A 12787-nucleotide genomic window follows, 5' to 3' on the forward strand; every position below is an offset into this window, starting at 1 on the left:
TCAAAGAAAACGTTATTTAAAGCTTATTTGTAAGGTTTGCTCAATATTAATCGGTCAAACCTTGCTCAAAGCTGAATGATTATTTGCGAGGCATATTAATTTAATAATACATTTTAAACCAGACAAGTATGCAGTCGGATATTGAGGACCAAAACCGACATAAGAAATAAAAGCACTGCAGTGAGGTGAACCTCCGAGGCTTGAGGAGGGAACTGGAGAACGGCTGGCCGAAATTAGCGTTCATAAATCGGATCAACCTTGAGCTAAATGCCGCTTGCTCGGCGGATATTGGAAAATCCAATATCCAACTCGAAACTAACTTCACTGCAGTCGTAACACAATAAAACCACCGGGATAAAGTTTGTTTTGGTCTGTGGCCTGTAAAGATGGCACCGAGCGACTGGACCTAAACGCCCCACAACGTCTGACGCAGTGACGTTGGTTCCAAGGCTCTATTGGCCAATAGCAGACAGAAGGCAGCTCTCCTCATTAACATAACGATGCAGCAGAAAAACAACAAACGGAACAACAGCAAGCAGAAATACAGCGAGCAGAAAATAGAGAAGCAAAAAAGGCAAAGCAAAATAACTATTTTTCTTGACGGAAAGTCATGTGTAAGGAAAAGGAAAAATTAAATATATATTTATGCTTTTGTTTCTTATGAAAATGTATATTTATGCTTTTAATTCTTATCAAAATATATATTTCTTCTTTTATTTATATATTTCTTTAATTTCTTATGTCGGATATATATTTATTTCGTTATTTATATATTTATTCTTTTATTTCTTATTATGTCAGATATATATTTATTCTTTTATTTATATATTTATTCTTTTATTTCTTATGTCGGTTTTGGTCCTCCATAGTCGGAGGCTTATTCTAAAGCAAACCGGCCACAGCTACAATTCTTAATTCATATATATTATAATATTTAATTTACCTTTAGTATTTTTGAGTTAATCACATCGAGACATGAAGATATGCTGTTTTTATTTATTTATTTTATAAAGATCTGCTGGTAAGGTTACCAGAAACAACGAAGAATTCCGTCAGGAGACGTTCATCCCTCTAATCCAATCAGAACACACCAGTTCTAACCGTATTCGCCAATCAGATGTCGGGGGAGAGATTTCCCCCGCCCCCACGCTCTTCCTTTGCTCTGCTCTAAGGTCACCACTGACATTCGGTAGCTAACTCGTCAGCGGCCGGAGGAAGCGGAGAAGAGCCAGTCAGGACGGTGAACGACAGAACCAACCGAACCAGCCAACATGTCTCTCTCCAACAAACTCACTCTGGACAAGGTGGACGTCAATGGGAAGCGGGTCATTATGAGGTGGGCAGTTTAATGTCGCCTGTAGCCGCGGCAACTCGAACAACAGCTAATGGGGAAGGAGCCGCCAGTTAGCTGGTATCCATCAGTTCGGTAGTAATGTCTGTCCGGTCGGCATGTTGGGTCTCTAAAGTGATGCTTCACAGTAGCCGAGCAGAGTCACAGGAAGTGAATCAGTGTGTCGTCACGTTTTCCGGCCCTGTTACGTGCTTGAGAGGAGAAGCTGAATGGATGAAACCTCTGCATTAACATGCTGCTCTGTCTGCCATTTAATGTCAGAAACACGTCCTGGTTTGAAGGATTAGGACCATTTAAAAAGTCAAAATTAGTTAAATTCAACCAGTTTAGAAGTTTTTATAAAAGATCTGCCATTATCGGTCTTTTTTTTTGCGTGGGTAGCTCTGAAGGGGCAGATTTATTTCTTAATTAATTAAAAGCATTAAAATGAACATCTCCCATTTTTTTGTCCATAAACTCATCACCTAACAGCACCTCCCTCCTCCTTAAAGTTTAGTGAATGCATAGAGAACGTTTTGATCCAGAAATTTGAATATAACACAGGGTTGTAGCTTTCTGGCTCTTTATTTTGTCATATAATCTATATTTATGTGTTGTCAGAACCAGATAAGCAGAAAAGAGCCCAAGATGGCTCAGTGCTTTCCTCTGAGGAGTGGCACCCTGTCTAGATGTGCTGCTTGCTGTTTTATTGGATAAATGTCTTTAACTGGATCCTCAGTCTGTTGGCGAGTGTTTGAAACCGACACCATGTGTGAAAATGTCAGAGGGCCATGAGGGTTTGCTCAGTATAGGACAAGGTTCAAGTAAAGCCAGCGCTGCTCAGCATTAAAAGGTCATTTTCAGTCGATTCAAGGCCTGTAGCAGCCTGCCACATGGCTGGTGTTTCATGGGTTTGGAGAACGCGGCGGGGCCTGACTGAAGCAGCAAGGCAGGCTGCTGCAGAAACCTGCAGCCGTGGACCAAAACGTGGCCAGAAACCTGAAAACGGAGTGCAGGAGTTTATTTTGCTCTGAGGTTGAGGAAAACGGATAAATATTTCCAGCATCTGCAGTTCTTGGTTTTATCAGCCAGTTTTAGTTCTGGTACTTTTAGTTAGAGCAGAGTAGTGGTCTAGTCCTGTTGATTGTGAAAATCAGACATTTTGTGGAGATAATTAAGAAATATTTGTGCTTAAGTATTTCAGTAAATGTGACTTTTTGTTACTCTCCACATCGATCAGACTTTAACTTGACATCAAATAAAGTTGGCAGCAGTAAAGTAAGAAATACTGCCCCTTGCAGGTGGGAGTTGGCATTACTTAAACTCTGTGTTTTTGACCATTTTTGTGGAAAATTTGCATTAAACTTAGTTGTGCAGGGATCTGTTGATTTTGCATGAATTTCCACTGCTGAAACGCTTGATTAAAACATTTTCTGTTATTCATGTAAATGCAGAGTAAGCAGCATGAAATGTGTCAAAACGATGTAATTACAGTAACTGTTCTGTTCCAGAGTCGACTTCAACGTTCCCATGAAGGACAAACACATCACCAACAACCAGAGGTTAAACTCTTTCTTTATTTCAATTCAAATATTAACCAAAGTAATCCATAATGAGACGACTGGCTGTTGATCTGAACTGTTCTCAGGATCAAGGCGGCAGTGCCAAGCATCCAGTACTGCCTGGACCGCGGGGCGAAGTCCGTGGTTCTGATGAGCCATCTGGGCCGTCCTGACGGGAACGCCATGCCGGAGAAGTATTCACTGGAGCCGGTCGCTGCTGAGCTCAAGACTCTGCTGGGAAAGTGAGAGCCTCACCGTTATGGCAAGCCGTTTTAACATAAATTCGGTTTCATCTGACTACCCATAATTACATTCCAGATATCCAAAAATGCATTTTGACTATCTGGAATGGTAATTTAAGATATCTGCATTTACATTCTGACTAGTAAGAATAATAATTCAATATATGTACAATTACATTTTGACTAGTCAAAATTCCTTTCAAGATATCTCAAATGACGTCACTGGATCCGTCATTTGACGGGACACATGTCCGTAATTACGATTTAAGATATCTTCAACACAATTATGACTAATAAAATTGACAATTTAAGATATCTGAATTAAGAATGATGTGGAAGCCCCTTTGAGGTGTCCAAACAGTTGCCTGTAGAACTTTGTTTTTTGCACAAAATTGTCAGTAATTCCACAAATTAGAAAGAGCTCGACAATGTTGGAAATGCGGAGATAGCAAAACTTCATAAACTATAAGACTGCTTCTGATATCTGCAAATAATTTCCTGTTTATTCATTTCTGATGAACCGAATGCAATTAAAAACAGCTTTGAAAAGCTAAAATTGCTTTTGTCAAACTATTTTCAGCATGAAAGTGGCACATTTTCAAACATCTTTGTTCGTTTTCTCTATTTTTCATTGTTTTACTAAACTTTCAGGGACGTTTTGACTAGACAGAATACCAATTCAAGATATCAGTGATGTCATTCTGAATGGTTGGAATGTCAATTTAAGATATCTTAAATAGAAAAGTAATTCAAGATATCTCAAATCCATCTAGAGATATCTTAAAAGGAATTTTGACTAGTCAAAACTACATTTAAGATATCTTGAATTATGGAGTCATTCGAGATATCTTTAATTAGAATAATGACTAGTCAAAACCAAAATCGAGATATCTTGAATTTACTTTATGACTTAGTCATAATTTAATTGTAGATATCTGAAATGTGTATTTCAGATAGTCAGTAATTCATTTAAGATAACTTGAATTGAAGTCTTCATACAATTCAATGGTAAATCTGACTTCATTTCAACTAGTCAGAATGTAATTAGAGATATCTCAAACAGTTATTTTGTCTAATCAAAATATAATTGGAGATATGTTAAGTCGCTAAAACATCTAGTCACAAAACAGTTTGAGATATCTGGAATGTAAGGGCGGTAAAACCGAATTTATGTTAAAACGGCTTGCCATAGTAAAACCTTCTTTTTCTTTTGCTCTTTAAATTGTAACTGAACACGTGTAGAAGCTAAGCCCCGCCCCCCAAAAGTGGGCGTGGCCTAGAGACGGATGGGCGTGGCCAAGATGATGGACTGTTGCTAACTTGTCAATTTTGTTTCTGTATTTAGTAACTGTTAAGACTCCTAGTGACTTTTTTTAAAAGTGACTAGTGTCAAATTTAGCAACTGTTTTTCTTGTTTTCAGTTTTTGGAAACTTTGGCAGCAACATGTGAAGTTGCTGACCTCTGCAGTAACTGAGTGAGAACAAGCTGTGTGTTTCTGCTGATGTAAGGAAAACTATGATGATATTCTGCTAATCTCATAAAAACAATTCTGCAATTGATGAGTTTCCAATAAAGAAACACAATTAAAATCAGATGTGAATAAATTTAACCCGATAAGTCATAAAAAAACACGTAGAGCCACCATCCTCCTGTCGTCGTCTTCGTGGTTTCCACTAGAAAAAAGTTTCCAGTTTTCAGAAATGAACTAATTTCAATGCAGCGCAAAAAAACTCCTCATCCTGATGCAAAAACTATCAAAGAAATGTAGTTGTTTTTTCCCCCCAAAATTGCCATTTCTGTTGAGCAAACTTTGTAATTTCAGTTTAGTTTCCTCTGACGGTGGGGAAATGAAATCCTGCACTGATTTGATCTCAGTTTGCAAATTATTTTCAAACCTTTTCTAGTTCTTCTAAACTTCTTAAGGCAGAATAAAGTTTGATTCTCCTGAAAGTTAGAATAAATTATGGTTGAACTTTGACCTAGGGCTGAAACGATTCCTCGAATGATTCGAGTACCTCGATTACTAAAATTCCTCGAGGAAAATTTACCTGCCTCGAAGCTTCGTTAATTTATGTTTTATTAGTTAGCGCACCGTGTTCCGGCCGGGACTTCATTTGCGTTGCGCGGAGCTCTCACTTCCGCCTCTGAGTTGTTGACAAAAGCTAAGTCTCAGCGGCATAAAGTCCAATCTTCAAGATTGGCCCGTGGGGATTTTATTGATTGATGATAATGCCCGACTTTTTATCGTTTTTGGGGAACCAATAAGCATCCTTAAAATGACTGGGGGAATCCCTGGAGTACGGCAGCATTTCTCCTCCGGGGCTGCTGGTTGAAAGCGAACGGCGGGAAGAGCGCTGAGGTGAGCGGATAGCCTGAACAGGGCGGGCGGCTGAGTAGCTGATGCTTACCGTGTAAATGTAGCTTTACCGACGAACCGCACAATAAATTTCATATCCCGGTCTGAAGAAACGGGTGGCGGAGCGCATCGTACATGGCTGGTAGATGAGTTTCTGAGTGTGACCAGTGAAGGTGTCGTAAATATCCCGTATTGCTTCCCCCCGTGTTCGTCCCCCGGTCTAACGGTTCGTCAGTCCGCTGGTCTATTTCCTCCCCTCCACCCCATGTTCGTTCATTCGCCCTCTCCTCCCACTCCAGGCGGCATTTCCCGTATTTTCAAACCCAAAGCGTGACAGGTTAGGTGGCAAGGTGAGTTTAATTAATCTATTAAACTCACTGAAGATGAATACATAAACTAAAAGCTGGATTGTAGACATTTTTTATAAGCATATTTGTGAGCCTGCCTCTTTGTTATTAAATTCAATATAATTTCAGATTTTTCTATAACTTTTCTTCTGGTTAACTTAGAAAGTGAGCTATTATTGTTACAGGTTAGTTTTCTAAACTACAAAAAAGCAACTGTTAGGGATGCTCAAATATGAAACATTGGACTGATATTGATATCTGATAGTAACACCGGTATTATGCCAGATTTACCAATATTTCATTTTATTATTTTTTTTATCCGATTACTCGATTAATCGTAAGAATAATCGATAGATTACTCGATTACTAAAATATTCGTTTACAACAGCCCTACTTTGACCCCTTAAGCAGGAGTAGGAAGAAACTCCAAATGAAACTTCCTGTTTGTTCTGACGTTTCTCAGATTGGTCCAAAGTTGGTAACCTGCAGGGAAACCCAGCAGGGGAGCTGATGGTTGTGTGGCGTTCCTCAGGGTCGTGACCTTCCTTAGGACTGATGGTTGTGTGTGGCGTTCCTCAGGGACGTGACCTTCCTGAAGGACTGCGTGGGTCCGGAGGTGGAGGCGGCCTGCTCCAGCCCGGCTGCCGGCTCCGTCATCCTGCTGGAGAATCTCCGCTTCCACGTTGCTGAGGAGGGCAAGGGCAAAGACCCGGCTGGGAACAAGGTCAGTGGAGCGTTGTACTGTCAAACTGGTTAAACAGGAGCAGCAATATGTTGAGTAATCATTGAACATATCGTTAACCGGTTTGTCCCGGAGTGTTGACCGGTTCGTCGTTAACCGGTTTGTCCCCTCCTGCTGGGCGGTGAAGCCTCAGCATCATGGAAGAGCTCCAGTTACAGTAAACCCTACATTTCATCTACAATGTAAATAAAAGCTAATCCCTGTAAACTAACTCAAAGATTCTACAGAAAGGAATTGGAATAATCTGAAAGAAAAATGATCAAAAGTGGAAATAACAGAATAATAATTCACTTTATTCTGAGATCAAACTGATCCCACAGGTCAAACCTTCCTCTTCTCTGCTGATCCATGTCGGTGTTCAAATATAAACCCTAAACTAACACAAAGTGTCTCCATCCAACAAAACCCACAAACATGTCGACACAGTTTCTCCCTCATAAACACAATTTGGTGCGGTCGCATCCAATCGACACAGGAAGTGATTCAGTCGCATGGTTTTCCTTAAAGGGACAGGCGCACCAACACGGGGTCGGTCTGGTTTCCTCGGTGGACGTGCCGAGGTTTCTGTTGTCTGGCCCATCAGTACCGGCTTTGCTTTCAGTTTCACTGAGCGACGCTCTGAGTTTTTATCCAAGTGCAGATCTACGTCTGAAACCTGTCTCCTTCCTTCTGTCTCTCTTCTTCGTGGTCTTCATCATCCTCTGTGACCTTCAGACCAAGGCCACCCAGGAACAGACGGACTCCTTCAGGGCGTCTCTGTCCAAGCTGGGCGACGTTTACGTCAACGACGCGTTTGGGACGGCGCACAGAGCTCACAGGTGAGCCGAGGCTCAGCAGGAAACGCCGTCTTTAAGCTGCGATGTCTTGGTCGTTTTCCAGAGTTGGGTTTGGAAATGGAAACATTTTGTTGTTTAAGTTGTAAATCCAGGTGATGTTGCAGGTGAAGTGGCCTTTCAGTATCACACCTGAATGTATTTTATGGTGATTTTAGTTTTGGTTGGGTTACACAGCAGCTTCCTTCCACGTAGAAAAATGCCAGATGCAGCAAAGCGATCGTCTTCCAGGTTTCTGACGTCATGGTAACCAAGTCCCGGTTTTCTTTGCTGAAACAGGGAAACGTAGCGCATCATTGTGACGATCCTGGGAAACCTGACCTGTCTAACCCTCTGACCTGTCCCCTCAGCTCCATGGTGGGGGTGGACCTCCCCCAGAAGGCGGCGGGGTTCCTCATGAAGAAGGAGCTGGATTACTTCGCCATGGCGCTGGAGAAACCTCAGAGGCCGTTCCTGGCCATCCTGGGAGGGTGAGAGGAAGTTCAGCCGTTTATTCTGTTTCTACTTCCTGTCCGTTTCTGCTGCAGATTTAAATCCTTCCTCTGTCTGACGGTGGAGCGTTTAAACACCGACATTACTGTGAAAGTCTGACTGCAAAGTTCCTGGAGAAGGAAAACAGAAAACGTTTATCAAACCTGATGGTTTTCACTGCAGATGCACCAATCAGTTATCAATATCTGTATCGGTCCGATAGCCCATCCATAAGGCCGACCTATTCACTCTAATTCTATGCTTTGAGTGAATATAATTGATGGCAGCGTACCGCCACAATAAAAGCCCCACGGCCTCAGAATTAAGATTATTAAGTGTAATATAAAACACATGGCCTGTATTTGTTCACTTATATTCAGCATAATCAGTTCAAAACTCATTTTAATACCATGAAGCATTTAATGTAACTTAATTTTGAAAATCCACCACTGTCTGTGTGTTTCCGGTACCGGGCCTCACTGGTTCTGGACAAGAACTTTCAATAAGGGCCCACTGGCTTGTGACCCGTCGTTTGCCGACTGTTTCCCTTGCAGAGCGAAGGTGAAGGATAAGATCCAGCTGATCAACAACATGCTGGATAAAGTGGATGAGATGATCATCGGCGGCGGCATGGCCTTCACTTTCCTCAAAGTTCTCAACAACATGGAGGTCAGCGTCGCTTCCAGAACCAGTTCCTCCTGAAAACCCGACTCCAGTCTGGAGTTTGGAGCAGCAGCACGGAGAGTTCAGATTTTATTTCCTGAACTTCAAACCAAAACCTCATCAGGTTTTAATGATTCATTTCCTCTAATTCAAAGCTGACTTTATAACACGTTAAACATTATAACAAACATCAGATCATGTTTAGTGTTGGAGAAAATAAAGTTTATTTAAATGGGAGCAGCAGTGAAGAAAGTTAAATAAATTATTACAAAGAAATCTCTATTTTAATGCCGAGGCTTAGATAAATATTAAAGTTTCATGAAATGACAATTTCAGGATAAACATTCAGATTTTATCAGCTGGAGCCACAAGTTTACATACGCCTTTCATGCATTAATGTCTGAAATTAAATCAGAACAAATTTGATTCTAAACCTTTGATGATCCTCATTACTTCAGCAGGAAAACGGCCCACGGCGCTGCGGGTCGGCCGGGCGCTGCGGGTCGGCCGGGCGCTGCGGGTCGGCCGGGCGCTGCCGGGTCGGCCGGGCGCTGCGGGTCGGCCGGGCGCTGCGGGTCGGCCGGGCGCTGCCGGGTCGGCCGGGCGCTGCGGGTCGGCCGGGCGCTGCCGGGTCGGCCGGGCGCTGCCGGGCGCTGCCGGGTCGGCCGGGCGCTGCGGGTCGGCCGGGCGCTGCGGGTCGGCGCTGCCGGGTCGGCCGGGCGCTGCCGGGTCGGCCGGGCGCTGCCGGGTCGGCCGGGCGCTGCGGGTCGGCCGGGCGCTGCGGGTCGGCGCTGCCGGGTCGGCCGGGCGCTGCCGGGTCGGCCGGGCGCTGCCGGGTCGGCCGGGCCCTGCCGGGTCGGCCGGGCCCTGCCGGGTCGGCCGGGCGCTGCCGGGTTGTGTCTTTAAATGAATTTTTAGTTTATTTTGAAATGTGTTGGATGTGACATCATCATTTTTACGGCATTTTTCAGACTAAAGTGTCACTAAGTATCTGCACTGTAAAACAGAAACCAGTGCAGCGTTGATTTAAAACGACGGCTCCACAAAAACACGAGTCTGGTTCTGATCCGAGAGTCCAGGTCTGGTTCTGGTCAGAATAAATCCAACAACAGAAGTCTTTCAACTGAGGACAGCAAACTATATCACACATTATGATCTACTAGGATTTTAAACTATTTACTGTATTTATTTTTAGTTGGGTGAGTTTTTTGTTTTTTGGCAGGAATGTCTCAGATCTGGCAACCCGCCTGAAGCACGGAGTCGAAATGTCCTGACCGATAATCCTCCTAAAATATCTAATCTGGCAGAAATCTGAACAAATGTACTGTTATAGAGCAAATAAGTCAGGATTTGACTAGGACAGATTGTATTGTTGTTGAGTCTGATGAAACCGCTGTGTGTTTTAGATAATCTGCAGGTCGTGACTTCAGTTCAAACTTTAACAGAATCTGGTTCTTCTATGTAGATTAGAAACGTCCAGATTAGCAGAAAGTTCAGCAACAAAAAGGAACCGTGAAGCAAGACGAGGTTACAGGGTTGGCCGTGTTGCATCATGGGAAATGAGGGTGTAGGTTGGAGCTGATGAGTTTCTGGTTTGGAAAGTTTTGATATTCAAATGTTTGGTAATAAAGTTTAATATAGAGTTTGATTAAAAGCCTAAATATGGAAAACATTGACAGTTGAAGCCTGATATTTAAATATATTATTATTAAAGTTAAATCTGATTATTTTTAACTGTTAGTTAAAATCACCAAATGTTTTTTTTTTTTTTTTTTTTTGATGCCAGAAAACTTGGCAGAAACATTTTTTTTTTGTAGCTTTCTTTGTATTTTGTGTTTTTATCATTTAATTTGTTCAAAACAATCTTATTGATCTGTTAACTGAAGGGTCGGATTCCGTTTCTTAAAGTAAATTTAATTTGAACTGGAGGATTATTTTGATAACTAGTTTTTATTTTCTTAACACAACAGGTCTGCCAGGTCGGGACGCCTCTGGTTTATTTTTACTCTAGAATCTTTATTTGTGCCTCAGATCGGGACGTCTCTGTTCGACGAGGAAGGCGCTGGTATAGTCAAAGACCTGATGGCGAAAGCCGAGAAAAACGGCGTCAGAATCACGCTCCCCGTCGACTTTGTGACCGCCGACAAATTTGACGAGAACGCCACCACTGGCTCCGCCACCGTCGCTGCCGGCATTCCCGCCGGCTGGATGGTAAGGAGAGGCCTCGGCCTTTGACCTTTGACCTTTGGCCTCGGGTGACCCCAGGCTCCTATGGTCCGCAGGGGCTGGACTGCGGCCCGGAGAGTTCCCGGCTGTACGCGGAGGCGGTGGGTCGCGCCAAGCAGATCGTCTGGAACGGGCCGGTCGGCGTCTTCGAGTGGGAAAACTTCGCCAGAGGAACCAAGAGCCTGATGGACAAGGTCGTGGAGGTCACGAGGTCAGGCTGCGTCACCATCATCGGTAAGAACCGCCGGGTCGGATTCTGATACCACAGAATATTTGGGAAAAATTACTTTTCCTTTTAAAACGTTGTAATGCTAAGAGAATTTAGTCGTTCAACAAAAAGTCATATTTCAGAATAAAGTCGTAATTTTAAAATTCCTAAATGAGAAATAAAAAGTTAAGATGCTGAGCTGCAGAACATTCGTCCGAGTTCCTCAGACGAATCGGATCCTGAAGACTCAGATTTTCTTATTAAACAATTTTTCTAAAGTTTTTACGACTTTATTCTAATATTCACTTCAAACAGCTAAAACGTCGCATTGTTCAGTTTTTTGGTTTTTCATCAGCTTAGTTCATGAAATGATTTAATTGTTGAAGCAGCTTTTTTATCTTAATGTTCATCTTCACATGTTGAGACTGTTCTGCTTCGCTTTAAATTCAAGAAATGAATAAAATTTTACTATTAAAGTGAATAAAATGTGTTTCTGACCAGCAGCTGATTTCTGTTTGTGTTTCTGAGGATTTGATCTCTAGTCTGTAAACTTTAGCAGAATAAATAAATGTTTGATAAATGTGTAATAAACAGACAGGCATTTCCTCTGACGCTGTTCGCTTTCTGTCCAGGTGGGGGCGACACTGCTACCTGCTGCGCTAAGTGGGACACAGAGGACAAAGTTAGCCACGTTAGCACCGGCGGCGGCGCTAGCCTGGAGCTGCTGGAAGGTGAGCGCCACCAACAGGAAGCAGTCAGCAGCATTTAGGAATTTCAAATTAAAACACAAGCAAATGGGGATTATTATGGGTCAGTAAACACTTATTATTATTGTTATTTATTATTATTATAGTGGTGAATAAATGTCTCCATATAAACCAACAGCGCCACCAGCTGGTCAGTCGGCGCAGTCGGGAGAAAAACAGGAAGTGGAAAATAAATATTAAATAAAAACAACAAGCTGATTATTTTGGTCAAACATTAAAATAACCAACAAACATTCATTCAAATTATTGAGGAAGTTTAACTATGAATTTTGAAAATTATATAGAACAAAATGTAGAATTAGACTGAGTAGATCTGACCTGATGGCTCAGGAACTGATACCCAATCTAGAATTTGTTTCTATATCAGGACCGATACGGATATTGATATCAAATCGGTTCATGTCTAATGTAAACTCTATAATGTTGATCTGTTCTCAGGTAAAGTCCTGCCTGGTGTGGATGCACTCAGCAGCGCCTAGACGCCTCACTGGTGTGTGTGTGTGTGTGTGTGTGTGTGTGTGTGTGTGTGTGTGTGTGTGTGTGTGTGTGAGAAGAGAAGAGGACATCTCATGTAGTGTCATCATGACCTGTGACCCCAACCTGCTATCTGTCCCAGCAGAGCGCTGACCTTTAACCCCGATTAATTTCTAACTTCGGACGTTCTCGGCTGCAAAGCAGCAGTAAAGTTTCTCCTTCCTGAGGAGAAACGGCAGCGGGGATCGGAGTTTACGGTTTCAGTAGAGCTTCTGTGTTAACGTGGCGATCATAGATGTGGCCAACATAGATGTTACTTCCTGTCTGATCTGTTCTAATAAAACCATCTATGTTTAAGAAATAAATCAGTGATCATGTCCTCATTGAGCGTCGGGGCCATGCTAAAAAAATACAAGCAAGTCAAAATATTAGAGAATAAAGTTACATTACAACTTCTCAGAATATTTTGACTTTATTCTCGTAATTTTATTTCCTTGTTCGGCAGCATTATTCCTCTGTGATATTCTGTTGAAAAACTGAATTTTGTCATCACATTGTTTCCATT

At 42.3% G+C, this 12787-nt stretch overlaps 1 protein-coding gene across 1 annotated transcript; it reads left to right on the forward strand.

Moving 5' to 3' along the window:
• The first annotated feature begins 1165 nt into the window (after window positions 1-1165).
• On the forward strand, window positions 1166-12587 carry pgk1 (phosphoglycerate kinase 1). Its single transcript, XM_014976070.2, has 11 exons — window positions 1166-1336; window positions 2842-2892; window positions 2979-3134; window positions 6418-6562; window positions 7295-7398; window positions 7764-7883; window positions 8439-8553; window positions 10579-10758; window positions 10830-11007; window positions 11614-11712; window positions 12187-12587. The coding sequence occupies exons 1-11, from the start codon at window positions 1272-1274 to the stop codon at window positions 12225-12227; spliced, it is 1254 nt and encodes a 417-aa protein (XP_014831556.1). The 5' UTR covers window positions 1166-1271; the 3' UTR covers window positions 12228-12587.
• The last annotated feature ends 200 nt before the right edge of the window (window positions 12588-12787 follow it).

This window comes from Poecilia mexicana, unplaced genomic scaffold (assembly GCF_051168715.1).
Source record: "Poecilia mexicana isolate PSO_F unplaced genomic scaffold, ASM5116871v1 scaffold_14, whole genome shotgun sequence".
NCBI lineage: Eukaryota > Metazoa > Chordata > Actinopteri > Cyprinodontiformes > Poeciliidae > Poecilia > Poecilia mexicana.

Coding starts and splice junctions, on each gene's coding strand:
- pgk1 (XM_014976070.2), top strand. CDS start 1,272: ATGTCTCTCTCCAACAAACTCACTCTGGACAAGGTGGACGTCAATGGG. Junction 10,759..10,829: donor GCATTCCCGCCGGCTGGATG/GTAAGGAGAGGC, acceptor TATGGTCCGCAG/GGGCTGGACTGCGGCCCGGA. Junction 11,008..11,613: donor AGGCTGCGTCACCATCATCG/GTAAGAACCGCC, acceptor CTTTCTGTCCAG/GTGGGGGCGACACTGCTACC.